At 33.5% G+C, this 26,626-nt stretch overlaps 1 protein-coding gene across 3 annotated transcripts in view; it reads right to left on the reverse strand.

Annotated features, from left to right (window-relative positions):
* LOC107004613 (protein PIR) overlaps nucleotides 1-21,024 on the reverse strand; it is a 43,526-nt gene extending 22,502 nt beyond the window's left edge. For 2 of the 3 annotated variants that reach the window (XM_015202887.2, XM_015202886.2), the window contains exons 1-14: nucleotides 20,844-21,024; nucleotides 20,686-20,758; nucleotides 20,345-20,409; nucleotides 20,185-20,262; nucleotides 16,351-16,470; nucleotides 16,187-16,257; nucleotides 15,169-15,261; nucleotides 13,966-14,035; nucleotides 13,806-13,870; nucleotides 10,625-10,820; nucleotides 10,320-10,471; nucleotides 9,382-9,475; nucleotides 3,776-3,991; nucleotides 3,376-3,587 (exon numbers count right to left, since the gene is read on the reverse strand). In XM_015202887.2, coding sequence (XP_015058373.1) covers nucleotides 3,376-3,587; nucleotides 3,776-3,991; nucleotides 9,382-9,475; nucleotides 10,320-10,471; nucleotides 10,625-10,820; nucleotides 13,806-13,870; nucleotides 13,966-14,035; nucleotides 15,169-15,261; nucleotides 16,187-16,257; nucleotides 16,351-16,470; nucleotides 20,185-20,262; nucleotides 20,345-20,409; nucleotides 20,686-20,758; nucleotides 20,844-20,897 — 1,559 coding nt within the window. In that variant the 5' untranslated portion in view covers nucleotides 20,898-21,024. Of the gene's footprint in view, nucleotides 1-3,375; nucleotides 3,588-3,775; nucleotides 3,992-9,381; nucleotides 9,476-10,319; nucleotides 10,472-10,624; nucleotides 10,821-13,805; nucleotides 13,871-13,965; nucleotides 14,036-15,168; nucleotides 15,262-16,186; nucleotides 16,258-16,350; nucleotides 16,479-20,184; nucleotides 20,263-20,344; nucleotides 20,410-20,685; nucleotides 20,759-20,843 lie in introns of those variants that run through there. The other variant, XM_015202888.2, reaches the window with a different exon arrangement.
* Between the last annotated feature and the right edge of the window lie 5,602 nt (nucleotides 21,025-26,626).

Below are 26,626 nucleotides of genomic sequence, written 5' to 3' on the forward strand. Positions count from 1 at the left end.
AAATACCCAAAATCCAAATGAAGATTATATAACCCAACATTTACAGGGATATAATAAACTCATAGCACAACCATGTACCAATTCAAATCTAGTAGCAACTTGCTACAATTATGGACTTTTAAGTACAGTATACACGATAACAGGTGAAGAATTAGCTTGGATACCAGAACTATACAAAGCGTTTCCACATTACAAAAGAATAACTAAAGGAACTTTATTTTGTATAAAGTTTTATTCAGCAACTGCANCTCCTATTGTTAGTATTTTATCCCATATTTGTATTTTTACATTTTTTGCTTTATACGTAATCATGCTTCCTTCGTTATTAAATCCTGTTACCACCATAGGTGTTTTTAATTTTTCCCATTTATCTTATGATAAACAATTATACTTACATATATTTGCTTCTGCTCCTGTATCTATCATTGGTGTATAATATCTGTTGTAATATCCTTCTACAATAATCTTTGCAAGTATATAGATTTTCATTATTCATTTTGTTCTTTTGATAATTATCTTCTTGTTTTGATAAGTTATAGTTAATTGTTCATTTTCTATATTATATGGTTTAAATTTCTCTAGCCATTTTATCCCTAAGGTAATGTTTTGATTTCCTTGGTAAATCAGCATGACTCTAAACATGCGGAGCTAGAAGGTGACGTTGGGAAACACCTTAAAACCCATAACAAAATGTTAAATACAGCTGCAGGTAGCACATCTACAGGAGGATCAACTACAAAAAAAGAAGATGGTAAGACAAAATATACAAATACCAATATGAATAAACTATTCTCCAGACTATATCTTCCAGAATATACCCAAAAAGATGTATTTGTTCCCCCACAAGTATATACCTACAAAACCAGTTTGGATTCACACAAACAAATATATAACCATATCACCAGGACGTATATAGAAAATATACACAAAATCCAAACCTTTTTGAATCTAAACCCCAGAGCTAAAAATACCCAAAATCCAAATGAAGATTATATAACCCAACATTTACAGGGATATAATAAACTCATAGCACAACCATGTACCAATTCAAATCTAGTAGCAACTTGCTACAATTATGGACTTTTAAGTACAGTTTACACGATAACAGGTGAAGAAATAGCTAAGATACCAGAACTATACAAAGCGTTTCTACATTACAAAAGAATAACTAAAGGAACCTTATTTTATATAAAGTTTTATTCAGCAACTGCGGAAATATTATACGACGAAATCAAACCTATAATACAAGTTATCAAGATAGGTTTGACCAAAGAAATGCTAATCCCGGAGAAAATAGAAATACAAGAAGAAATACAAAGAGTAAATATCCCAGAATTCTATGCAAATAAAAGAACTATTGGGATAGCTACTATTTTGAATGAATTATCGAATAATTATCTAAACAGAAATGCAATTTGGAGCTACTATAATCGAGATCAGACGATGATATATTCCAATTGCAGAGAGCTAAAAACAGCAGATATGGAAGAACTACGCCAATGGATACTAAGCCTGCTGAAACCAGAGCAACCACCTACCACAAGAGCTATCAGAAAAAATTTTATTTCACAAAATATGATGACTAGATACTATAAATTAGTAGGCCAAAAATACCCAGATCATCTATGCACAAAATGTGACGGAGAAGACAACTACATCCCAGAAGTACAGCTGGAATAATAAAAGCAGAAACAGCCAATAACTAGAAGACAAAGAANAAAAAGAAGATGGTAAGACAAAATATACAAATACCAATATGAATAAACTATTCTCCAGACTATATCTTCCAGAATATACCCAAAAAGATGTATTTGTTCCCCCACAAGTATATACCTACAAAACCAGTTTGGATTCACACAAACAAATATATAACCATATCACCAGGACGTATATAGAAAATATACACAAAATCCAAACCTTTTTGAATCTAAACCCCAGAGCTAAAAATACCCAAAATCCAAATGAAGATTATATAACCCAACATTTACAGGGATATAATAAACTCATAGCACAACCATGTACCAATTCAAATCTAGTAGCAACTTGCTACAATTATGGACTTTTAAGTACAGTTTACACGATAACAGGTGAAGAAATAGCTAAGATACCAGAACTATACAAAGCGTTTCTACATTACAAAAGAATAACTAAAGGAACCTTATTTTATATAAAGTTTTATTCAGCAACTGCGGAAATATTATACGACGAAATCAAACCTATAATACAAGTTATCAAGATAGGTTTGACCAAAGAAATGCTAATCCCGGAGAAAATAGAAATACAAGAAGAAATACAAAGAGTAAATATCCCAGAATTCTATGCAAATAAAAGAACTATTGGGATAGCTACTATTTTGAATGAATTATCGAATAATTATCTAAACAGAAATGCAATTTGGAGCTACTATAATCGAGATCAGACGATGATATATTCCAATTGCAGAGAGCTAAAAACAGCAGATATGGAAGAACTACGCCAATGGATACTAAGCCTGCTGAAACCAGAGCAACCACCTACCACAAGAGCTATCAGAAAAAATTTTATTTCACAAAATATGATGACTAGATACTATAAATTAGTAGGCCAAAAATACCCAGATCATCTATGCACAAAATGTGACGGAGAAGACAACTACATCCCAGAAGTACAGCTGGAATAATAAAAGCAGAAACAGCCAATAACTAGAAGACAAAGAAATTATGTAAAGTTATAAATAGTATGTCAGGCCATATGTAAAAGTAAAGGCCATTATGTAAAGATATAAATAGTATGTCAGGCCATATGTCAGGCCATTATGTAAAGATATAAATAGTATGTCATTCAATTTATTTATTGAGGACTATCTTTGGGTCCGTTTGGCTTTTTCTTAAAAGAAGTAGCTTTTTAGAAGTAACTTTTAAGTTAAAAAATAAAAAGTATCTACTTTTAACTTCTAAATTTTTGTAGTCGTTTTAAAATATCCAAACACTCTTGAGGGTAGAAAACTACTTAAAAGTTGGTTAAGCTAAGTCAAACACCCTCTTTGTCCTTTTTTTGATCTTCTCATTAACTAAATATTGTTTGCTCATCGTAGAATAAGTTATAAAAAATAGGCTCGCTTGATATTCGGGAATAGGATCTGATTACACCATCCCCTCCCCAGACCCCACTTGTGAGATTATACTGTGCATTTTGTTGTTTGGCTTTGGGAATAAAATGTTGCTTTAAAGACAAGCTGATCCTAAAGAAAATATGTATCCTAGTCCAGTCAAAACATGCATTCAAAGTTTGACCAGGATGAAGTATGAGCATACTGCATATGAGTATTCATTGACCTAATATGAGCATAGTAAGAAAAACTTTCAAAAACAAAAAAAGGGAGGAAGCGGCTCCCACCTAGAAAGGTCTTTCTTTTTCCGGAAGGTAGTCCGCAACATTGTCGCCAGCGTATTTTGAACGAAATCTTGCACCTCTGCATGGATTGTCTCCCACAAGGCATCGGTCACTGAAGTGTCCACCTTTTGCATCATTGACCCAATACTCTTGATATAGCTTACAAGTTCAACCAGAGCCTTCCTTTCTTCAGCATTATAATTGTACCGTACCACCTTCATTTCAATTTAAGAATATTAACAGATATCATGTCAGATGCATTAAAAAGGAAGTAGCTCTCTTCAATTTTAATTTCTTATTTTTGTGTTGGGGGGAGAGAGGAGGCAAAAGAGAATGAGAATTTCACCGAGATGCACCATTACATGTAAGAGAGCAATCAGCTACATAAAAATTATACTAAAACCTTTTCATAGTCGGAAAATGATGCAGGCATGTCATGTGACTCCATTGGAACAGGATCCTTGCATGGGCGAGAAAACTTCCAAGCACACTGTTCCCAAACTCGTGCAGTCCATCTGCTTAAGAGTTGAAAACCTTCAACAACCATGTCATAAGTATTTCCTTTGACTTCCTTAACCCACTCTACATCCACACCATCAATTGATTTTAGCAAGACAAGCTGCAAAGGAAGTCAAGAAATAATATGATCAGGGACATTACCTAATAACGATTTATATGCAACATACCCAGTGTATTCACAAAATACTAGTTTACTGAATTTTCGTTTTCCATATCGTAGGCAAAAAGTAACTCGAAAACGGAGCTTAATTAGATTTCCTGATTCAAGTTTTTAGGTATATTCTTCTAGCAGCATTAGTTTTTTTTCAAAATCAGAATCTCCAGAGGGCCAATGGTGCACTGTGAAACTCAGTGGAAAATGGTTGCATCCCTACTCTCATTCTCAAAATGTGCACTACCCAGTCCTCTACCCTTCTCCGCTTAAATAAGAGTCTTTTGTTTGCGGCAGGGTTCGAACCCGTGACATGCACCAAACCCGCACATCATGGGACATGGAGTACACTCTTACCACTAGACTAAAGCCTTGAGTGCCAGTAATTAGTTTCTTTTTCAGTTATAGTTCTTTGGAAACTAAATTTCTCCCCAAAAGCTCTTCTTTTTTTTCATTTGCCACTTGTGTTTGGTACAACTTCCTTGTCCCATCCCCATGCTCTGCCTCTTCCCCTGTCCAAATACCAGAAAATAACTACTACGCACGAGTCTCAAACAAGTTAGGACTGTTTACCCCAACACCATTGTTAATTATGGTATATTTGGATAGTATAGATATGAGGATATTTAAATATGGTATGATTAAATAATCTAGATATGAGAATATTTCTTAATCTCTTTAATTAAGCTGTTAGGAGATTGTGTAATATTTTATTATCTTCTTTCCTTATTTACATTATCTAAAAGCTATTTAATCCCATCAACTTGAAGGATAGATCAATCAATTCAATTCCCAATATCTCTTCTTCTTCATCTTTTCTTTTCTAAATTCTCATGGTATCAAAGCTATTAGTTTTTTTTTGGCCTCTCTCTGAATATTCTTCTATTTTAGTAACAGAAACTGAATAAAAAAAACAGAGGGACTGATCCAACTGGTTGCTAAACCAATCAAATCAAAAATTTGTCAAGTATCATCTCTCTCTTCTCCAATACTTCTTTTTGTGACAAAAAAAAGGCTCATAATGGATGGACCATCTCAATCTATCACTTTAATTGGAGCAGACTATAATGACTACCTTCAATATCAAACATCAAGGCAACAATCATCAACTGCTTGCACAACACAACCTGGTAACTCATTTGCTTATGTCATACAGTCTGCGTCTCAGGAACAATGGATTCTTGATTCTGACCATATTGCTCCATAGTCAACTGGGTCATCCAAGTCTTCTGAAATTGCAAAAGATGGTCCCCAGTTTATCGAGTTTATCTTTGTTAGAATGTGACATGTCAGCTTGGTAAGCACACCCGTTCCTCTTTCCCAAAATGCGTCAATAGTAGGGCCACCTCTATGTTTAAAATCGCTCATTTGGATATATGGGGTCCAAGTCATGTTAGTTCTTCCTTAGGCTTTCATTATTTTTGTTACTTTAATTAATGACTGTTCTCGGTGCGCGTGGTTATATTTAATGAAAAATAGATCTGAGTTATTCTCTATCTTTCAAGACTTTCATGCTGAAATTCACAATCGATTTGGTATTTCCATTAAGAAGTTAATCAGTGATAATGCCCGAGAATACTTCTCTACTTCTCTCTCTTCTTTTATGTCATCCCAGGGCATATTGCACTTGTCTTCTTGTGCACATACTCCTCAACAAAATGGAGTTGTTGAGCAAAAGAACAGACATCTAACTGAAACAGCTTGAACATTGCTCATTCATAATCATGTCCTTTTACGTTTTTGGGGTGATGTTGTTATTACAGCTTGCTATTTAATCAATTGCATGCCTTCATCTGTTTTGAAGTACCAGAGTCTTCATTCAGTCCTTTATCCGAACCAAAATTTGTTTCCTCTTCCTCCACGCGTGTTTGGTTGCACCTGTTTTGTTCATAACCTTACCTCATAAAAGATAAACTTCAGCACAAGCTTTTAAATATGTCTTTCTTGGGTATTCTCGTCTAAAAAATGTTACAAATGCTTTGATCCCTCTACCAATAAGTACTTGATCTCTGCCGATGTTATTTTTTTCGAGACTTCTCCGTGTTTTTCTCCTAATAAGGAAAATCAGAAGGCAATAGCAATCTTTCCCATCCCAACTATTCCAACCTCTGCTTCGGTCGAGCACTTATCCAATGATCTTTCCATTGCTCTTCACAAAGGTACTAGAACTACCGCCAATCAAGCTCCGTTTATTCTTATTTAAGTTATCATCGTTTGTCACCTTCATATCATGTGTTCCTTACTAACTTATCATCTGTCAAAGTTCCTAAGACTATCGCAGAAGCACTGGTTCATCCAGGTTGGCATCAAAGCTATAATTGCCGAGATGACTGCTTTGCATGATAATAGTACTTGGGAGCTTGTTGCTTTACCTCAAGGCAAAACCATAGTTGGTTGTTGTTGGGTATCCACAGTTAAGGTAGCTTTGGATGGAGTTATTGCTCGTCTCAAAGCAAGACTGGTTGCTAAGGGATACACGGCATCGATTATGGAGATACTTCCTCACCAATTGCCAAGATGGCTTTTGTCTGTCTTCTCATCTCTATGGCAGCAATAAAGCATTGACCTACTTTTCAACTGGACATCAAAAATGCATTCCTATATGGAAAACTTGTTGAAGAGGTATACATGGAGCAACCAACAAGGTTTGTTGCACAGGACTAGTTTGTAAACTTCGTTGATCCCTTTATGGTCTCAGGCAGTCTCCAAAGCATGGTTTGGTCGTTTTCGAGTTGTTGTCCAATAGTTTGGAATGATCCTAACAAAAGTTGATCACTCTGTGTCCAATAGGCATTCATCTCATGGCGAACATATCTTTTTAATTGTTTATGTTGATGATAGTGTTATCACAGGAGATGATTATGAAGGTATAGCTCAACTCAAACAACACCTCTCAAGTCACTTTCAGACCATGGACTTGGGCATGTTGAAATACTTTATGGGCATTGAAGTGGCACAATCTAGTCATGGTATTGCTATTACTCAAAGGAAATATGCCTTAGACATTTTGGAAGATGCTGGTATGTTGGATCGCAAACATGTGACAGTCCAATGGATCCAAATACTAAGCTTACTCTAGGAAGGGGGGTCCTCTAAAAGATCCTAACAGATATCGGAGACTAGTTGGCAAACTCAACTATCTTACGATAACACGACCATACATCTCATTTGTTGTTAGTGTAATTAGCCAACTTTTGCAACCAGATTGCATCCTCCGATATATCAAAAGCTCTCCTAGACAAGGTTATTGTATGAAGATAAAGGACACACCAACATTGTGAGATATTCTGAGGCAGATTGGGCAAGATTTCCTTCTAATGGCCGGTCCACTTCAGATTATTATATTCTGATTGGAGGCAATCTAATATCTTGGAAAAGTAAAAAGCAAGTTATCGTAGCTAGATCAAGAACAGAGGCAGAACATCGAGCTATGGCACTAGCTACGTGTGAGTTTATATGGTTGAGACAACTTCTCCAAGAATTGAAGATGGGAGGAGTTGACCAATGACATTGATTTGTGAAAACCAACTTGCACTACATATCGCTTCTAATGCAATGTTCGATGAAAGAACGAAGCACATTGAGATAGATTGTCACTTCATTAGAGAGAAGATTGAGTCTGGATGCATCACCACAAGTTTTGTCAACTCAAAGGATCAAGTGACGGACATTTTCACAAAATCACTTCGAGGATCCAGAATTAACTATATTTGTGGCAAAGTAGAAGTATATAACTTATACGCTCCAACTTGAGGGGGAGTAATAATTATGGTATATTTGGATAGTGTAGATATGAGATATTTAAATATGGTTTGATTAAATAATCTAGATATGAGAATATTCCTTAATCTCTTTAATTAGGCAGTTAGAAGATTGTGTAATATTTAATATCTTCTTTCCTTATTTACATAATCTGTAACAGCTATTTCATCCAATCAACTTGAGGGATAGATCGATCAAATCAATTCCCAATATCTCTTCTTCTTTTCTTCTTCTAATTTCTCAACCATAATAAAAGAACAAAAAGAAGAATGTTGACAGCCAGAACACTGTTCCAGACATATTTTAAGAGTAAAGGAAAGAAACAAAAGATAAGAAAAAGGATAAGAAGTGTTGGTTGCCATGCCAATGCTCAAGAATATAATACTTTTTTACTTCCCCATTCTTTACTTTTCCTCCATAAGTTTTTCACAAATAAATCCATCGATCTGAATTCAACAAAATTTCGTATCTTCCAATCTCTCCTTAAAAATTAGTTTTAACTTGAAATTTAGATTCAATAGTCCCTGCTGTAGCAATGAAGTCCTCATATTAATTTGAAAGGGAAATTCATATTTGAAGTACAGGACTGACTAGCTACACTAAAAAATTAAATTAAGAAGTTCAGTAAATTCTGAAATTAACATGTCCATCATACATCTCTAAGCTAAAGATTTCTGTTACATGGATAATCCATTTCTCTTGATGTACTCTTGACGGACGACGGGATATGAGTATGGGTGCTTCATGTGATGATGTGAATGTCTTAAAATACAGCCAAAGCTGGTAAAAAAGTGTGTGTACCCTTAGAGATATTCACAGATACCCAGGTTGATACGTACCTGTAAAGAAGTCTGTAACATTGCTGAAATATTTTTATTTTATGCATTGAAATTAATATTGTTAAGTTTTTTTAACTGTGAATCTTAATTAGTATCTCTTTTTGAGATTTTAAATGTGAATCTATTTTGTAGAATCAAAAGTCAGACATGTAATATATAATTATCGAACTCTTCTTAGTTACTCCCTCCGAACCAGTTTGTTAGTCTTACTTTCCTTTTCAGTCTTCTTAATTCCAACTTTCCACATGTGGACCACAAGATTAAAGGACATTTTGGTATATTCCATATTCTTTAGTTTAGGACCATAAGATTCAAAAGTCTTCCGTACTTTCTTAAATACCGTGCTAAGTCAAATCTAGACAAACAAATTGAAATGGAGGGAGTACATTATATATAATAGTTTTAGTTTCTAACTACAAATAGTTAAAACAAATGATAATGAAGTTTTGACATGCTAATTGTTAGAACGTCAGTAGCCACAATAAACTTTTGGGTATAACAATTACACAAAACTATCAACAAAGTCTCAAATATAATAATGTATTTTTTGATAACTATGAGAATTCAATTAATCAAAAGAGAAAAGCAGTTATCCTAAGAGGTTATCATCTATGGACTACAAAATAATTTACACGTAACTATCAACAAAGTTCGCCCAGTCTCTCATAACATTGTTAATCAGTCTAGATCAAAATATTGCTAATCCATATGTGCGTGACTTATGAGAGAGAGAGTAACCTGACTCATGGCTGAAGCAAAACGAACAGTGAAGTCATCATGCTCAGCACGGATTGCCCCAATATGGTTGACAATCAGATATTGCCTCTGATAAGTAAATGGCGTTAAGAAATTACTTGAAAGAATCCCTTGAAAATTTTCTAGTGGATAGTACAAGAAGTTTATCAGACAAAACAGAAGAAACACAAGGAAAGTATATTGAGATATAACTTATAAGCTAAAAATACAAACTAAACTCCTATATATAACATGTACTTTTCAAAAAGCATTTAAACTCAGAATAAAACTGACTGTGAACTGCCTAATATTTTACAAAAAAATTATAATACTTGCATCTCTAGTAAAAACATTTTAAAATGGCTTACTGTATTTATGTACTAAAAAAGAAACAATAAACTCATTCGAAGGCCAAATATGTTTCATGAATTCAAACTACTACTACTCAGAGAGAGAGAAAGAGAGAAGGGGGGGAGGGCGGACTACTACTACTCAGAGAGAGAGAGAGAGAGAAGGGGGGAGGGCGGGCTTCAAGAAATGAGTACAACGTGAAACCACTTTAAACTAGAATAATATTTTCCTTGGCTGTCGAACTTTAAAAAGTGATAAAGTTCATAGAGAAAAGTATATGAGACTGTTGGTGAAGAAGAGAGGGAAAAGTTGAAATAAAAAAAAGGAACTGGACATTGCAAGCTTTCTTTAACTATTTCCTACAAAAAAAATAGATTTTCGGCTGATAAGATTCAACTGGAATATGAAAAGAAAACGTGCAGGCGCTAAAGTTCTATTCTGTTTCAAGAGAATCTGTTTACAAGTTATTAGCAGTAATAAGAAGTAAATTTTGGAAAACAAAATCTGACACACATGAACCCAAAAAATTTTTTTGTACAACATGAGAAGCAACAAAGGAAGATTAAAGGTCAGAAACAGAGAAAGGATATTCTTGTGCCTCACGCAGTGGCAGCTCATGAGGTGCTGGAAGAGTGAGAAGACGAGTTTGTGCAGAAAATTTAGGGAAGTATGTCGATAACTCTTTTAAAATCGCAGCAGGAGACAGGTGAAGATCTGGGAAAGCAGGTACCACAGGATCATTCTGCATAAAGAAGAAGATAATAAGGACATTTTCCAGTGTCTCAAAAGTACACAGTATTAAAGTTCATATCATAATAAGAAACAGAACATGAAAAAAAAGATTACTGCACTCAAAGGTTCAGTTCAAAATTTGCACAAGAACAAATGAACATACCTTAAATATGTTAATAAGTCTGTTGATTTTCACCCTTTTGTACAATGATTCACTATCTTTCTCTGATGATGCCGCTAGGACAACAAGGACAGGCAAAACACGAAGAAGTGTGTGCCTCTCCGGAAATATAAGTGCAAAATTCAACTCCAAAGACTCGACTATGAAAACAATTAGAACTTGAAGAATGTCTTCAACACTATAAAAAGTCAAGGAGCTCAAGGAAAAGTAGTGCACAGAAAATGAACATACCAATTTCACATACATGAAAACATTACCACCAAAGTAAATGACATTTCGACAAAAACAATATTGCAAAGAACAAAATTAGTGGTCAGACAACAGAAATCCTAAAAGAGATGGACATTTTCTGGCTTCATCAACAGTGTCAGTTTTCCATCATTTGTGCTATACTCAATCAAGTGGCTTAGTATAAAAGGTACTTCAGACACTTGGAATACAATGCTAAAAGAACGGACCAATGATATCAAGGTTGGAAAGTTGATTACCTTTCTAATATAAAATCCTCTCAAACGGATTCTATTCAGTTCCAATTGTTTGAGCCAATCAAGCAGGACATCCAAGTTGGCTACATCACAAACTGGTTACGGATCCTACTTTTATAGCTATCAGGTGCTCTCTCTTAGCATTTTCTTTATCAAGTAAATGTATTTTCATACATAAACATGGCCAAAACTGACTGTATACAAGGGGTATACCAAAAGGTAAAGAATCTTTTAAAAAAAACATGATTCTCTACAAACTCCACCTAATCTTCTATACAACAAGGAACTCTATGGGTGCACCAAAGAATATAAGGGGCCGGAGACTACTCAACTCAGTAAAAACCTTGACTCCACCCCTCCATGTTTTCCTTCAGCAACTTCTTCCAAAGGGATGATCCTCCTGTGAGTACCTCCATTAGCCGTTTCATAAGCATACTTTCATTCTGGGTCGTGAGGTCTTTGATTCCCAGGCACCTTGGGACTTTGGTTGTGTTATTGCTTTCCATTTTACCAAATGGAATTTGTGAGTTTTATTGCCTTCTTCACGAAAATTCCTTTTAAATTTTTTTTTGATATTGTGGTGTCCAGATGCTTGTGCGCACCTCAACTAATTCCATGGGACATCTGTCACCTCCCACCAACAACAGGTACTAGATAACTCTATTCACCAAAGTTAGAACAAAAAATTCCTTTTAACTGAATCTATCAGTTTCAACACAAGCATGGGGATAAGACATAGGGACAGAATATAGGTGGGTAGACTATCTATCAGTTTCAACACCTTAACTTAGTCTATAAACCCATCAACTTGTAGCCACATGTTCCCAAATTTGAACTTTGATGTATGAGGAGTTTATTTCTCAATCTCCACCTTCAAGCATTATGGGTTTATGATCTGAGAACGTCTGTTTAACCTTCCAGAAGGTGTTGCTCCATTCATTAGCAATTAGGAACTTGTCTATTCTTGATACTTAAGAGTGTGTTTTCACCCCTAGACTAGATAAAGGCTGCACCTTCTAAAGGCATGTCTATAGGGCACAGATCTTCAATTGTTTCTGAGAAGCCTCTCATTGCCTTTGATCTTCTGGTGCAGCTTAAACATGCACTCTCATATCTGCAAACATTATAATCACCCCCTATCACCCACTGATCATTCCATGGTCCTCTAATTACGGCAAGCTCATCCCAAAGTTTCGCTCTTTGAGGATTTGTATGAAGGCCATAAACCCCTGTGCAACACCACCTAAAATACTCTTGGACACTTTCGAGCATATAGTAGGATCCGTGTTGCACTCCTATACAGCTCCAACTTTTCTTGTTCGATAGTTTTATCTCCCCACCACTACTGCCACTAGATTGTAATTCAGCCAGCCAATCCATCCAGTTCCAAACACCTGTTGTGAAAAGCTAGATGTCCATTCCTCAATATTGGTATCTTGAGGGCATGCAATATCTCCCACTTGAGATAAGCTAGATGTCCATTCCTCATTTGGTTTCTTGAAGACATACTGGCAGAGTATATCAGTTTTCAACTTGCGGATTAAAAATTTCAATGTTTTGTTTTATTGCTTTCATATAACCCCACAAATACCAACTGAGCATCTATAGCTTCATTTAGAATGGGATTTGAAAAACCTACCCCTTCCAGTGCTATCACCCCATCTTTCAGAGTTTCACTTCATCATAATTGACCAAGAATTTTAATTTCTCCAACTCTATATCCTTATTTGATCTCTTTTTCTTTGTTTGTTTGCATGCTGATTTTTTTTGTTGTAGTTGCAGCTGCCACCTTTGCTCCATATGCTGGATAATGTTCAGAATTCATGCTCAAACAGTGACATGTTGACACCAAAAAAATTACAATCCTTTACGGTTACAATTTTGGTCCACCTCAAAGTCACTATCACATGGGTTGTGATTGTGTGAGAGTTCAAACCTACTTTTTTTTTTATGACCGTGGTGTCCGGGCCAGCTTTCGCACGCCTCGACTAATTGCACGGGATACCTGCCACCTCCCACCAGCAACAAGTACCAAGTAACTCTGCCAGAGGACAAATGGGAAGAATCACCTAGTGTTTTCCGTCTCCACTTAGTTTTGAACCAAAACCTCAAGGTTCTCAACCACTTCATTGACCACTAGGCAACACCCTTGGGTGCAAGAGTTCGAACCTACTTGGTTCCATGGGAGAGAGAACTACAAGAGTGAGAGGAGAAGTCAGAGTTAGGTTGATAAACCAGTGGTCTCTCTGCTTCTGGAATAACACTTCTGAGTAGTGTTTGCAACACAATTTCAAGATCGGACTTACAATCTGCATCGGAATGGTCATCATATTTAGTCTTGGCTGAGAGAATTACTGGAGAGGCACTGATGTTGTGCAGGTAATTAATTTCATCAGATAGCGGGTCGGGTCTAGCATCAAATACAAGAATGGTTAATCAGTTGGCGCAAGCATCTAAATTTAAAAAGGCCCGCCTTTCTCCGATAGTTTTAGTTTTTTTCCTTCATTTGAGCTTTATTCTTTGGATTAGCCACCAATAACATAGAATTTATCATGACAGATCTTAGGGCATGAGCATCCAGTCATAAATACATAACATTCATATGCAACAGAATTCAATCAGTGCAGCAACATTGATTCACCATTCCTCTGGGTAGAGAATCAACATTTGAAGGATACTTGTTGACACGGAACATCTCAACATGCAAGTTCAACAAAATAGCCCACCTCGTGCTCAAGAAGATCTGCAATTATGTTACGATTCATGTTCAGCACATACAAATACATGCAAGTTAACATGATTCAAAAACCTAAACATACACGAGAAGTAGATATATACCTGTAAATCATCCAACTCCTCCCTCATTGAATCTGTATCTTGCCACTGCACACTAACTTGTGTGAATGTCCTGGCATATTGAATATGACAAACAAATGAAACACTTTCACATAGGAAGAAGTTCTATTAAATGGATGGTTACATTGAACTTCCTGGTGTTGTGAGAAGTACAAAATACTGGGGAAATGAAGAACCACCATGTAACAGATTTCTTTAAGCTGCTTCATTCAATCGATCAACTAAGCTTAATCCCTAACTAGTCTAGTGGACTATAAGAATCCTCTGCATTTATTGTGCTCTATTCAGGCTCATTTCATTCCAAATTTAGGCTACTTCATTATAAACATAAAATTTTATGATTGATGCTTCATGAGATACTCAATTGTTTCTCTAGTTCAAGCACCCAGAAAAAACAAACAATTAAATAAGATTTGTGGGACCTGTGGCTTTTACCATTTCTTCTTGGCCATCGTTCTCTCCTTTGCACCGTGAGGGGCCCACCAAGATTTGGCCCCTTCATCCTGGCAGACTGGTAGTTCAAAGTTCAAAACCAGGATCTTGCCTTTTCCACACCCTTAGATGCTCTGGGTAAGGGGGTCTTGGGGTTACCTCTAAGATTTGGTGGTTACACAATTTTTTAGGGGGCACAACAGGTCCTATCTTTTCAAGAACTCTTTCAAATTGAAAAATCAGAACAAAAATTTGGAGCAAAGAGTGACCACACTCAGTATACACTGAGCAAGAACATACAACTCCTTAAAAGATATTACCCCAGAAATATGCTACTAAGAGTGTTTCAATAAAATATGCAAATAAGAAATTCTTGATTGCAATCAACTTAAGGAAGACCTTCTCATGAATTAACACCAAACATGAGGTTGTCGTGAAAATGAAAGAACTTGTATCATCAGTTACATTGATTTTCTTTTAAAATGATCACTTGTATCATCAGTTACATTGATTTTCTTTTAAAATGATCACTTTGTTCAAATACTTCCCTTGTTTATTTGGGTTTTAAAAAAAAATAGTAACTTAATAATTCCCTTGTTTTTTGATTGACAAACACTAATAAACTGATAAAAACATTACTACTTGTAAGTAATCAATTTATAACATGTTAAGCCATTGTGCAACCAATTGTCCCTAAATGGCAAGGATGGAAAAGTTGAGCACTCATGAAATACAAACAACTATGACACACACCTTTTGTACCAAGAGAAGTCATTAGGTATACTAGCTTTTGCATTTTTAAGATGATCAAGCTGGATCAGAACATCAAGTAATTTCAGCATGGACCTGCAATGAATTCATTTGAAATGTATGCCCTAATGATCAGTGAGAAGTTAGTGATTCAAGCCATTATGGAAAATTAAGAAAATACACCAAGCATAAGCTCGATAAAACAGAAAAGATAAACTAAATGAACTAGTAAAGGTGAAAGTTCATTTTCACAATTAAACTTCAGCTGTTCTCAACTGTATGCTTCTTCTTCTTCTTATTTGGGAAAATAATCATGTAATAATCAGAAATCAGGTGGTGTGGCATATTTGAAAGAAGTATTCATCAAATGATTTGGATCTGTGCAAATAAATGGTCTCTTCTTGCATCACAAAGATTAATCAAACAATACTGCACGAACACCATCTCCAAAAGAGCAATCACATACTGGATTTTTAGGTCAAATCTATGTAGAGAGGGATTTGACTGACTTGCCTAATTTTAAGATCAAATTTTCAGCAACCGGACCAAGTACTACATTCCGTAAATCTCGACTTATCCAAATTTGTATCAACACCTATCTAAATTTTTGAAAATAAATTCTTCTATATAAATAGCAGTTTCCAATTGTGCTAAAGAAGAGACTAACAGAAAATTGGCATGTTTCCGAAGATCTTTTTTTCAGATTTGGTAAACCTTAACCCCAACGCAAAAAACAGCCGTACCCAGGATAGTGATTTTTTTTTTCCACTTTGCTATATTGGTGACTCAAACCCCAAACCTCATTATTGGAGGTGGAGGGCCACTCTCCCTCCTGTCAACATTTTCCAAGATTATACAGACCCTAAAAAATGCAATAACTATAAGAATGTAAATACATAATAGTAACATGTAATCTTTACCCAGTAATAAATCATCACAATACAGAACAAAGAGAAAAGACTAATCTATTTTAGAAGTATAAGAGAACAGACTAATGAAAAGATAAAACACGTGTACAGACCAAAGATGAGTTACTGTGGGACCATTAATACGACGCTCAGGTCTGGAAAAACGTTGCATGTCAGCTGCCAGCTGCATTGAGACAGATCGAGCAGAAAAGCTTGAGTGAGAAGAAATTTCCATCATTAGTATAGATTATAGATAAACAGAAAAGCCAGTTCAAACCTTAGATGCTGCGGATGCTTGCCATCTCTGAATTTCACGTAGACGGCTCATTTCCAAATCCAAAACTTGGTAAGTTTCAAGATACAGGTCGGCCTGACTTTGCTTCATAGAATCTGGAAGCTGCAATACTATGTCTTTAACTATTACAAGTTTTTAAAAGAAAAAGTAGGACAGTGGCAAAAACATGGTGCAAACATCAAATAAATATGTACCAAGGAAGAAAGATTAACAAATTCAATCTGCCGTCAATATGTCTAAATAATTGAACAAGGAACTTTATCTCTCAAAAAGATAAGCTTTCAGCACGAATTCTCTTCCTGGGGCTTCATATACCCATTTAACTACACAATGAACATCCAAACAAAGTACAAAGAAAATGAAAAACTAGATAAAATATATTTTTTTGATAACCGACAAAATCCAAAGGACCAACTAGCACACGGTTCAAAATCTGATGCATACTGAGCTCACCCTTCTCCACTTAAAAACCTGGTGTTTTCCTAATAGCAGAACTCAAACTCTTGAGGTGCGCCTCATTGACAGTTTGACACATCAAGAGATGTGCTCCTTACCACTGAACAAAAGCCCAGGAGTAGATGAAATACTAAATAACGCGACAATAATATAGCTCAATAGTTTTAAAAGAGAAAAAAAACAAGAAGGTTCATGAGCCTTAAAGCAGTGAAATGGATGCTACGATGTGAAGTGCACAAGTTACAGAAAATTATATCATACCAACATATATGAATTTATTACAAAATACAAATTACGATTAAAATAACAAAATTTAGCATCCAATATACAATAATTTTGATACTAATCTAACTCTTTAAAGTTTAGATTCAAGGAACTGATTGATCCTTGTTGGGATAACTTTGCACATCATGTGTGAAGCGCACACTTTTCTTAATGGGTACTGTTAGAAGCAAACACCTCTATAAAGCACATGTCTTCACCCATGAAGCGATAATCCCTTCTTTTGCATCGCTTTGAGTGACAACACAACGACTTTTAATAGCTAGCTTATCCTCACATAGAAGAAGTAATTGCATATACATGTAGACTTGAACCAATTTAATAAACCCTAACTCATTCAAGAAACGATATTAAATATGGAATTTTATGAATTTGAAAGGAATTGTATGATTTGTTACCTTTCTAGTTAAGGTATGAAGTCATCAAAGAATAAAGCAGCTATGATTGGATTGTTTAATAAATGGCTTGCATTGTTTACTGAAGTCTACAAGTCAAGGGACACCTGCCTAGATCTCCTTATATGTGGACCCGAGGTAACACGATGGGAGCACTTTGGTTTAAAGCGAAGCTACCTTTATGAGCTTTATGCTACATGTGTTGATTAGTAGAGAATTTGTCAGTCCTTCATCATTTTATTAAGTTTAGAGACCTCTGTGAACCTTTTTGTAAAGGTCAAGTTATATTAATAGACTACCAAGATGATATAAGAAATACAAGAAACACAAAAACTCCAACCATAAAAGTATCAAGAGACCCATTCTAAAAAACTTAAGAAGTCCATGTACTGATCCAGATTATCTAGCATATTCTTACCACACCAATAATATAAATAATGCAAACAAGTATTCTAAATTTTAGAAATGTGCATACTTTTTCTTCAAAGCAAGCCTTGTTCCTTTCCAGACATAAAGTCCAGAAAATGCATATTAGAGTTGTTCCAAATCTGCTTCAAGTTTTTAGTCATCCTTTCACTTTGACAGCATTCCAGTAAACTCCTGATCTTCAGAGGCGTTACCAATGAAACACCAGTCACATTAAGAAGCAGCTCCTAACATTCTCAGGATACTCTACAGTGCAATTGTTGAAGTGTGTAACCATCACATCTAAAAAGTTAAGCTGTTAGAGACAGCACACTTTTATTATTTAATTATATTCTCAACATGCACCTCACATGCGGGCCTGATACTTTTACATGAACCAAGCACGTGAAAATCTTTTTGATATGGGTGACGATGAGATTGAATCTCATCACCTATGCCTACTTTGATACTATGTTGAAGTGTGAGACCATCTCATCTAAAAGCTTAAAGTTTAAGCTGTTAGAAAGAGTACACTTTTATTATTTAATTATATTCTCAGCAGCAATTAAAAATGTTCCACTGATTCCTGATTCTCTTCAGGTATTTAGCATTTACTACTAAAACAAAACCTTGTTCTGTAAATTATTCTGAGTTAGACAAGCATCCCTAGTGACAATCCATCCACAACAAGCTACCTTGACATAGCTTTAGTTTTCCATATAGTGTCAAGTAGAGACCCCCTGACCTACAAGCTTTAGCAGCAGTTTGTAGCAATTTTTGACATACAACATTCTGTCCTTGCTATTCACCCAGAACAAACAATTCACCTTATTCTGAATAATTGAGATTGACTCCAGTTGATAAGTTAGACAAAAAAACTCCAGCTCCCAGTCATTTAGATTCCTCTAGAATTCTAATTGTCAGCCTGAGGTTGTGTGAAAATCAGCTACATAGCCTCCTTAAGCACAAAGCATCTAAATAGGATTGGAAATCTGCTTCTCCAACTCCCCCTTCCCTGCTCATCTATGTAGAACTTTGCCTCCAACCATCCATCTTTAGATAAATATCATCTATAAGCCTTTTCAAATTTCTTTACTACCCCTAATGTATCTCCACGACCATTTAAATAGCAAGCTTTTGATATGAAATTTCAAATTCCTCACTCCCAAGCTGAAAGCCACTTGACCGTAATGATGAAAGGGAAGAGGCTGAAAGCCACTTTACTGTGACCTTCTTTCTTATCATTTTTTAGCACTAGCCACCTTAATAAATGGATCTTCCTTTTATCAGCATTATCATCCCATCAAAACTAATGTATAATAGAATTCTTCTTATATAATGTTGTAGACACAGAAAACAGAGACATCGTATATGTTAGTATTCCATCAAGCACACTACTAATTAGGAAAAGTCTTCTCCAAAAGACAGATATCATTTCTTCTAAGGGGTTAATTTATCTGTACATCTAAAAAAAATTCTGAAACAAATTATTTGTTTATCTATCAGTTACTCATGGACAAATATTTTTGTCTTTTTTCTTCATCCCTATGAAAAATAAACTGTAGGAAACTTGTTCATTTCACACCCCAGGATATCAGCTAATTCTTCAAATGCAACATTCTGCACTAATGCTAAATATACTGCTTGCAATGCTGGACTTTTTCTGCCTCACAAAAAAGTAAAGTATCATTTGCATATAGAAAGTGTAAGTACCATCTCTTCCTCTCCATTCTTGCCAATGCATAGGCCCTTAAACCATCCCAAACTCTCTGCCTTTTTGAATGTTAAGCTTGGACTACCCTGCCTGAAACCCCTTCCAGACTTGAAGAAACCTTAAGGATCATCATCTATCAATATGAAAAATCTGACTGGGGAAATGCAGAATCTGACCCACTCTGTCCACTTATCACCAAAAATTTGTTAGCCTAACACATCTAGCAAACAAGACCAACTAACATGGTCATATGCTTTGGGCGCAGTTGTGAGGAAATTATACTAGTTAATTAACAAGGTTATGCTCTTTGTTCTAGCTAAACTTTAAAGCTTGAATTGAGATTGCTCATTGTTTCTGCTCTCACAAAGTTTCCACCAATATATAGATATACAAAAAAATATTGTGAAATAAACTACAAACCACCACCACATATTGTAATCATTTTCACCAACGCAAACAAAAATAAAAAGCATAGAAGCTAAGTAAAAGATAATGATAATGTAAAACCTTATCTCATTAAAAAATCAAAAAAGTTTCAGTAAAAAGCTGAAATTCTTTACTAACCTGAGGAAGTGCTTTAACACAACTTCTATATGTGTAGAGCACGGAACCCATTTCCTTCCCCTCTTGTATAAGTGTGTTCTGCAAACAATTTCAGCATCACGTCAAAGAAAAGGAATGCAATTTCAGCAGCAGAATACTGATACAATTTCTTAACACATACCAGCTGGTTAATAGCTTTAGTATCTTCTGATAAGGACAACCTATATGCAGCCACATCACTGTACTCTGCCAAATTCATTTTGAAACGTTAAAAAAAAACACTTTTCAAGTAGTTAAGATAATACTTGAGGCAGTTTGATTTCATCTCTAGAAATTCCAGAAATAATAATAATACTGTTGAATACAATCTTATTCATCAAAAATAAATATTGAAGGCAAATTCATTTAGGCTTGCAAACAGAAAGGAAGATCAAGCAAATTATTGAATTACTAACTACAATAACAAATGGGAGAAAAAAAAAATACTTTTTTTAGAACTGAAAACCTAAAAGGAAGTGTTACCGATTGGACTAATAGTTGCACCTCCTTCAGCTGAAACCCAAAACCCTGGGCCTTGTACTTCTGGTTGATCATCCTGAAATTATAACGACAAATGAAGAAATTCACCAATTAGGAAAACATGCTTACTGAAAACAATTGAATTTTCAAAACACTGTTACCTCTAGAGAAAATGTGGATAGTGCAGCTATGGCTTCTTCAATCGGAACCGCCATTTGAGGTGAGAGGCAAGTATTTTTCTTGTATCTTGGGGAAGAGACTCCAAAAATTTACCACATCTCTCTCTCTCTGCTTTGGATCTGGCAGGAGAATTACGTCTACTAAAGAAGTAGAAACGATAGTATCTCGTGCTTTCACTTTTACTAGACCTTATTTTAAAATTATCGCCGAAATTTGATATCACAAAATTTATAAAATATGTACTTAAATTTATTTGATATTAAAATTAAAACACTATGTTGTCTAACATATAAAATTACGTTGTAATAAATATTAATAATATAAAAGAAAATGATAATTATAACATCTTATCATTTTTAATTTAATTTTATAATTTATCATTTTACCTCTGGAAAGTGTTACTATTAGATATTTTGAAAAATTAAATGAACATAAACATGATATATTTAGTTTTCTAATAAATAAATACTCCCTCCGTCCGGAATTGTTTGTCATGTTGCGTTTATCGAAAATCAATTTGACAAATTTTCAATGGTAAATTGGCTCATATTTATTCGATATTTTAAACAAAAAAATTAAATATTCTTAAACTATATGAAATGTACTATAAATTACAATTTTTTGCATATTAATATGATGAAAAAATACATCTTAAAATGTTAATCAAAGTTTTAATAGTTTGACTCTAAAAATAGAAACCATGACAAACAATACCGAACGGAGGGAGTAGTCTTTATTTTTACTAACAAATACTTATAACAATTAACTTTACAGAGACATAAACAACAAAATTAAACACATGTACTCGAAAATAATAAATAATATCATAAGCATAAAGTTGTGACTGTAAAAAATAATCGGGATCTATAACAGTAGAATGAAAAAGAAAGGGAAAAACTGAACCCACTAAATACACAATGTTCCTTTAAGGAAATTATTCTCCTCTAATATTCAAAATTTAAAGGAATAGATCCCCTAAGGATGGAACAATTCTATTCACAAGCGTATTGATACAAATACAATTGTGTCAGTGAGTCATTCAATTGGAGCAAAGTACACGAATATTCAATTGTGCAAAAGAAGAAGAAGAAGTTCAGAATTTTCGTTATTCTAAAATGAGAGGAAATCCCTTTATTTATAGACAAAAGAAGTAGAGTGAAAAAATGCTTGTTGTGTCTTATTGAATATGTCACTCTTTGAAAAAGTTACAATCCATCAGAAAGGTCATAACCTTTTATAAAAGTCATAATTTTTTATAAAAGTCGCAACTTTTCATAAAAGTCACATCTTTCTATAAAAGGAAAATGATATTTTTGGAAATAAATTTAAAAGAAAATGCTTGCTTGTGGTGGCACCACGTAGGCGGCCCTATGGTTCTCTTTTATATAAGTATATGATAGATTCTTGTTTTTGGTTGTCAGTGTTGACATTAAAAAAAAATATTATGTTTTGTTCTTAATATTAAATACTTATTTCTTAAAATATTTATTTTTCAATCATTTATCAAGACATTCTTTAACAAAAGATAATTTGGTAAAATACATACGTCAATAATTATGTGTGACAAGTAAAAGTGAACATAAAAGGTAAAAGCTAACCATGGATGAACTTTTTTTTACATATTGATTGGTAAATAGTGATACTTTCAAATATAAAGTAATTAGTTTACTATGAATAAAATTATGTTTTTCTATATAAGAAAAATAAAAATCATTAAATATGTATACATTGACTATACAATATTGTATATTTGAGATGTTCACTAACTATGCATTTTGATTGATTAAAAAATTTGAAAATATTTCAACTATAGAGGAAGTATAAACTAATTATTCGATTCTGATTAACTCAAAATCACCTCTAAACAGTCACTAATTAATTATATATACCAATAAATAATAAAGGAGGAGGAAAACAAAGAAAAAGACTCATAAGATGAAGGAGGAGGACGACAACAAATAAAAAAAATGAAGAAGACGGAGGCGGAGGACGACAACAAGAAAAAGGCGCATAAGAAGAAGGATCATTTTGGATAATATTATTAATTAAGCTAAAAAATGAGAGAGTAAAATTCATGGATTGATATTTACATAATTGTCATTTATAATATTTTATTATTATTATTATTAATATCATCGTTTATGTAAATATTAACGTAATAACATATTTAGGATTTATCTACTATAAAATATTGTATTATAGTCATAACAAAACCAGTGATAATAGTGTCATATTAGCAATACCTGAATAAGCTTATCCAGAAAGTGGAATGTTTATTATTAAAGCATCGTATAATAATATTTTATATAATTTACTTAAGAGTTAATTATATTAATTTTCTATTATTTTTTAAGTTATAATTTGTGAATCTCGTATATATCACTTTACTTTTGAATACATTAGCAGACATCTAAATACATATGGAAGGGATGTAATTCGATAGGAGAGATGTATACGAAAAGGAATAGAACATTTGAAAACATAGAAGAGGTATATATTAAAGAACAAATAGGATATCTAGATACATAAGGAGAAATATATCAGAAAGGAAAAAAAAAAGTATATCTGAGTGGAAAGAGACGTATCAAAATAAAAGATATATATCATCCGAATGCTTTTTGATATACATCAAACACACACACACAAAAAAAAGTAAATAAAAAATCTTACTTGTTTTTTCAAAATTAAAAAGTAAAAGTATATTATACCAAACGGTAGGTTTCTCTTCAGCTAAAAGGAATCTCAATGGAGATAGTCTTCAAAGGGAAGACAACGTGCTGCCTCTATTTTGATTAAAATAAAAACTTTTGAATTATGACTTCCCCACCACTAAATAATACATGTATTAATAAATTTTTATCAAATTTTTTTATTCACAAAAATCTATTTTGAAAAACGACATTCTCAATAAAAAGTTAATATATTAAAAGATTATTTAACTATGAAAATTTATTAAACTTCATTGTATGTCAAATCAACCTATCGTATCGACGAGATGCAACAAGAAGAAAATTAACAGACTATAAAAAAGAATTTCTTCTCATTTACGCTTGTCTCAATCATGGGCGTTGTCACGAGACCCGCCCTCCGGGATAGAAAAAGAAAAAAATCCTAAGTGGCTTCTTGTTTGGGGTATCTGAACCGTCACTCAACTTAAAGCTTTTATTTAAAAAGCTCACTCAACATATTTTTTATTAAATAGATTAAACAAGACATGATAAATTATCAAAAAACACATTATGTTTTTTTTTTCTAATTTATTATTAATATGAATTTTACACCCAAAATTTATTTATTTTTAATTTGTAACTGGAAACAGAGAACTAGATCATTGATAAACAGGATAAAATGGCTTTTTAAAAAATTAATTATTTAAGGGTTCATGTTTATATGGCCTAAAAAATAATTTATTTTGTTATATTAAATAGATTTAATAATAAATATAGTTAAATGATTTTTGTAGATAAATGTATTAAGTTTAATGATACTATTGATATAAGAAATCTCAATTATCTAGCAAATATGAATTTTTGCTACAAGAGATCTTAATCATCTCATTATGATCTATATTGTAATATTTTGTCCAATTTATGCTATTTGATAAGTTATATTAACTTTTCATAATGCATCACACTTTTCAAATTCATATTTATTATAAATATTTGTATTTTGAGTGTTGTGACTTTCCGGCACATCCATTTTCATTATATATAATGTTTATTTTATTTTTTGAGACTTAATAAGTTATGAATAATTCTTCAATGAGATTAAATAATTTAGGTTAACAAAAAAAGTAAAAAATTACCATTGATAATCGTCTCAAATTATTTTAATGGTATTGATAAAGAACGAGGTGAAAGTTACCATTAATGATTGTCTTAAATTGTTCACAAGAAATCATCAAGTTGTCAAACACGAGAGAATTCTTTAACCATTGAATTTAAAACGGTTAACGCAAAAGTAAAGAAATATCAATATATCACCTTATTTAGATACTAAATTGCTCTAAGTCTTGATAGTAATATCTTTGTAAAATATACAACTCCACCTTAGAAACTAATCTAAACAGGTATACGAGCTTCTACGAGAATATCAAAATTTTGAAAAGATGACACACTTTCACTATAAAGGAAGAGGAGTATAAGCTGTCACGGATCATCATTTGGACCCTACAAACATCACAAATCCTGCAATCAAACTATGCAAAGTGGTACAACAAAAAATAGTATTAATGCAACAACACATACTTGCGATATCATGTAAACAATCAAAAGAATCATACAACTTGAAGCTATACAACCCCAATTCTCTAACCATAGCCTTTACTACCAAGTATTACCATGGTTGAGCTTACCCCAAGCCTTCCTAACTCCTTCCGCCGTCAACTCTATCATTGAAATTCAAATCACCCTCTTATCCGATCACAATCTAACTTTCTATCATATAAAGACTTTTCAAAATCGCTCACCCTATCAACACCAAAATTACCCTACTGATTCAAATCCATCAAGTAACTCTATCAATCGATATATCACCTCTTCTATGATCCCCTGCCAATACCCTAACCATTAGCCCTTAGTCCATATGGTGGACTACTTGTAGAATTCGTATTTATTGCTCTTGATTTGACCCAATACATAATTCTAACACATCCCTCGAGTAACTCAAACAACCTAAGTATCCCTTCAAATATCATTTATGACACAAGAATTCCAGCATTAACCACACTACTTGAGACATTCATAGATCAACATGTGATGACTAAATAAATTCGACCCACTCATGAAACTCACACACAAAGAAAATCAAACATGTACCAAGAGTGGTATTCGAGTCAATCAATGTAGAAAATTATATCAAGAGTGATACCCAAGTCAACCTATAATATGTACCAGACATGGTATTCATGTCAATCGATAATATGTATCAAGCGTGATATCCAAGCCAATCGTGAATCACAACATCACATATGATCTAATATACTCTTGTATTTATATGAGTTTGTATTCTAAACCCTTTTATTTAATCTTTTGCCAACTGAAACCCGAAGATATTGAAACTTCGTTTCTTAAATCTTTTTTCATATGGTCAATGATGCGTGTAATACATTAACTACACGTCAAATTCTGTCATTTTTAACGGCTAACATAGAAAATAAAATAATAAAATTAAATTAAACCTCCAAAATTTTATTTGAAAAAACATTTTCTCTTCTAAATTTTCCAAATTTCTATTTTTCCTTTTCTTCCCTTCTTTGTAATTTTGGACCAATTTTAACTTTTTAACTTTTTATAATTTGTTCATTTAATGATAGGATTTTGTGTTCTTAAAATAGGATCAATGAAATTTGAAAATAAATTGAAACAACATATTAAGGTGGGAGTGGGGGATAAGTTCTTGTCATATGAATATTTGCCTAAATCGATGTGATTGATGCTGTTCGGCTCCGACAATGTTTAGTACTCTCTCTGTCTCTAATTACTTGTTTACTTTTGAATTGACACATCTATTAAGAAAATAATTATTGATGTAGGGTGTGTTTGGTATGAAGGAAAATGTTTTCCATGGAAAATGTTTCCTAGAAAATGTTTTCTTGGAAAACAAGTAGATTTTAGACTTATTTTCTCATGTTTGGTTGGTGAGTAGAAAATATTTTCCATAAATGATTTTTAGTGTTTGATTTATGAATAAAAAATATTTTTTGAGAAACATCTTTTATTTTTACTAGAGTAGAAAATAATTTATGAAATTGAAAATATTTTTT

This window comes from Solanum pennellii, chromosome 11 (genome assembly GCF_001406875.1).
Source record: "Solanum pennellii chromosome 11, SPENNV200".
In the NCBI taxonomy this organism is placed as follows: domain Eukaryota; kingdom Viridiplantae; phylum Streptophyta; class Magnoliopsida; order Solanales; family Solanaceae; genus Solanum; species Solanum pennellii.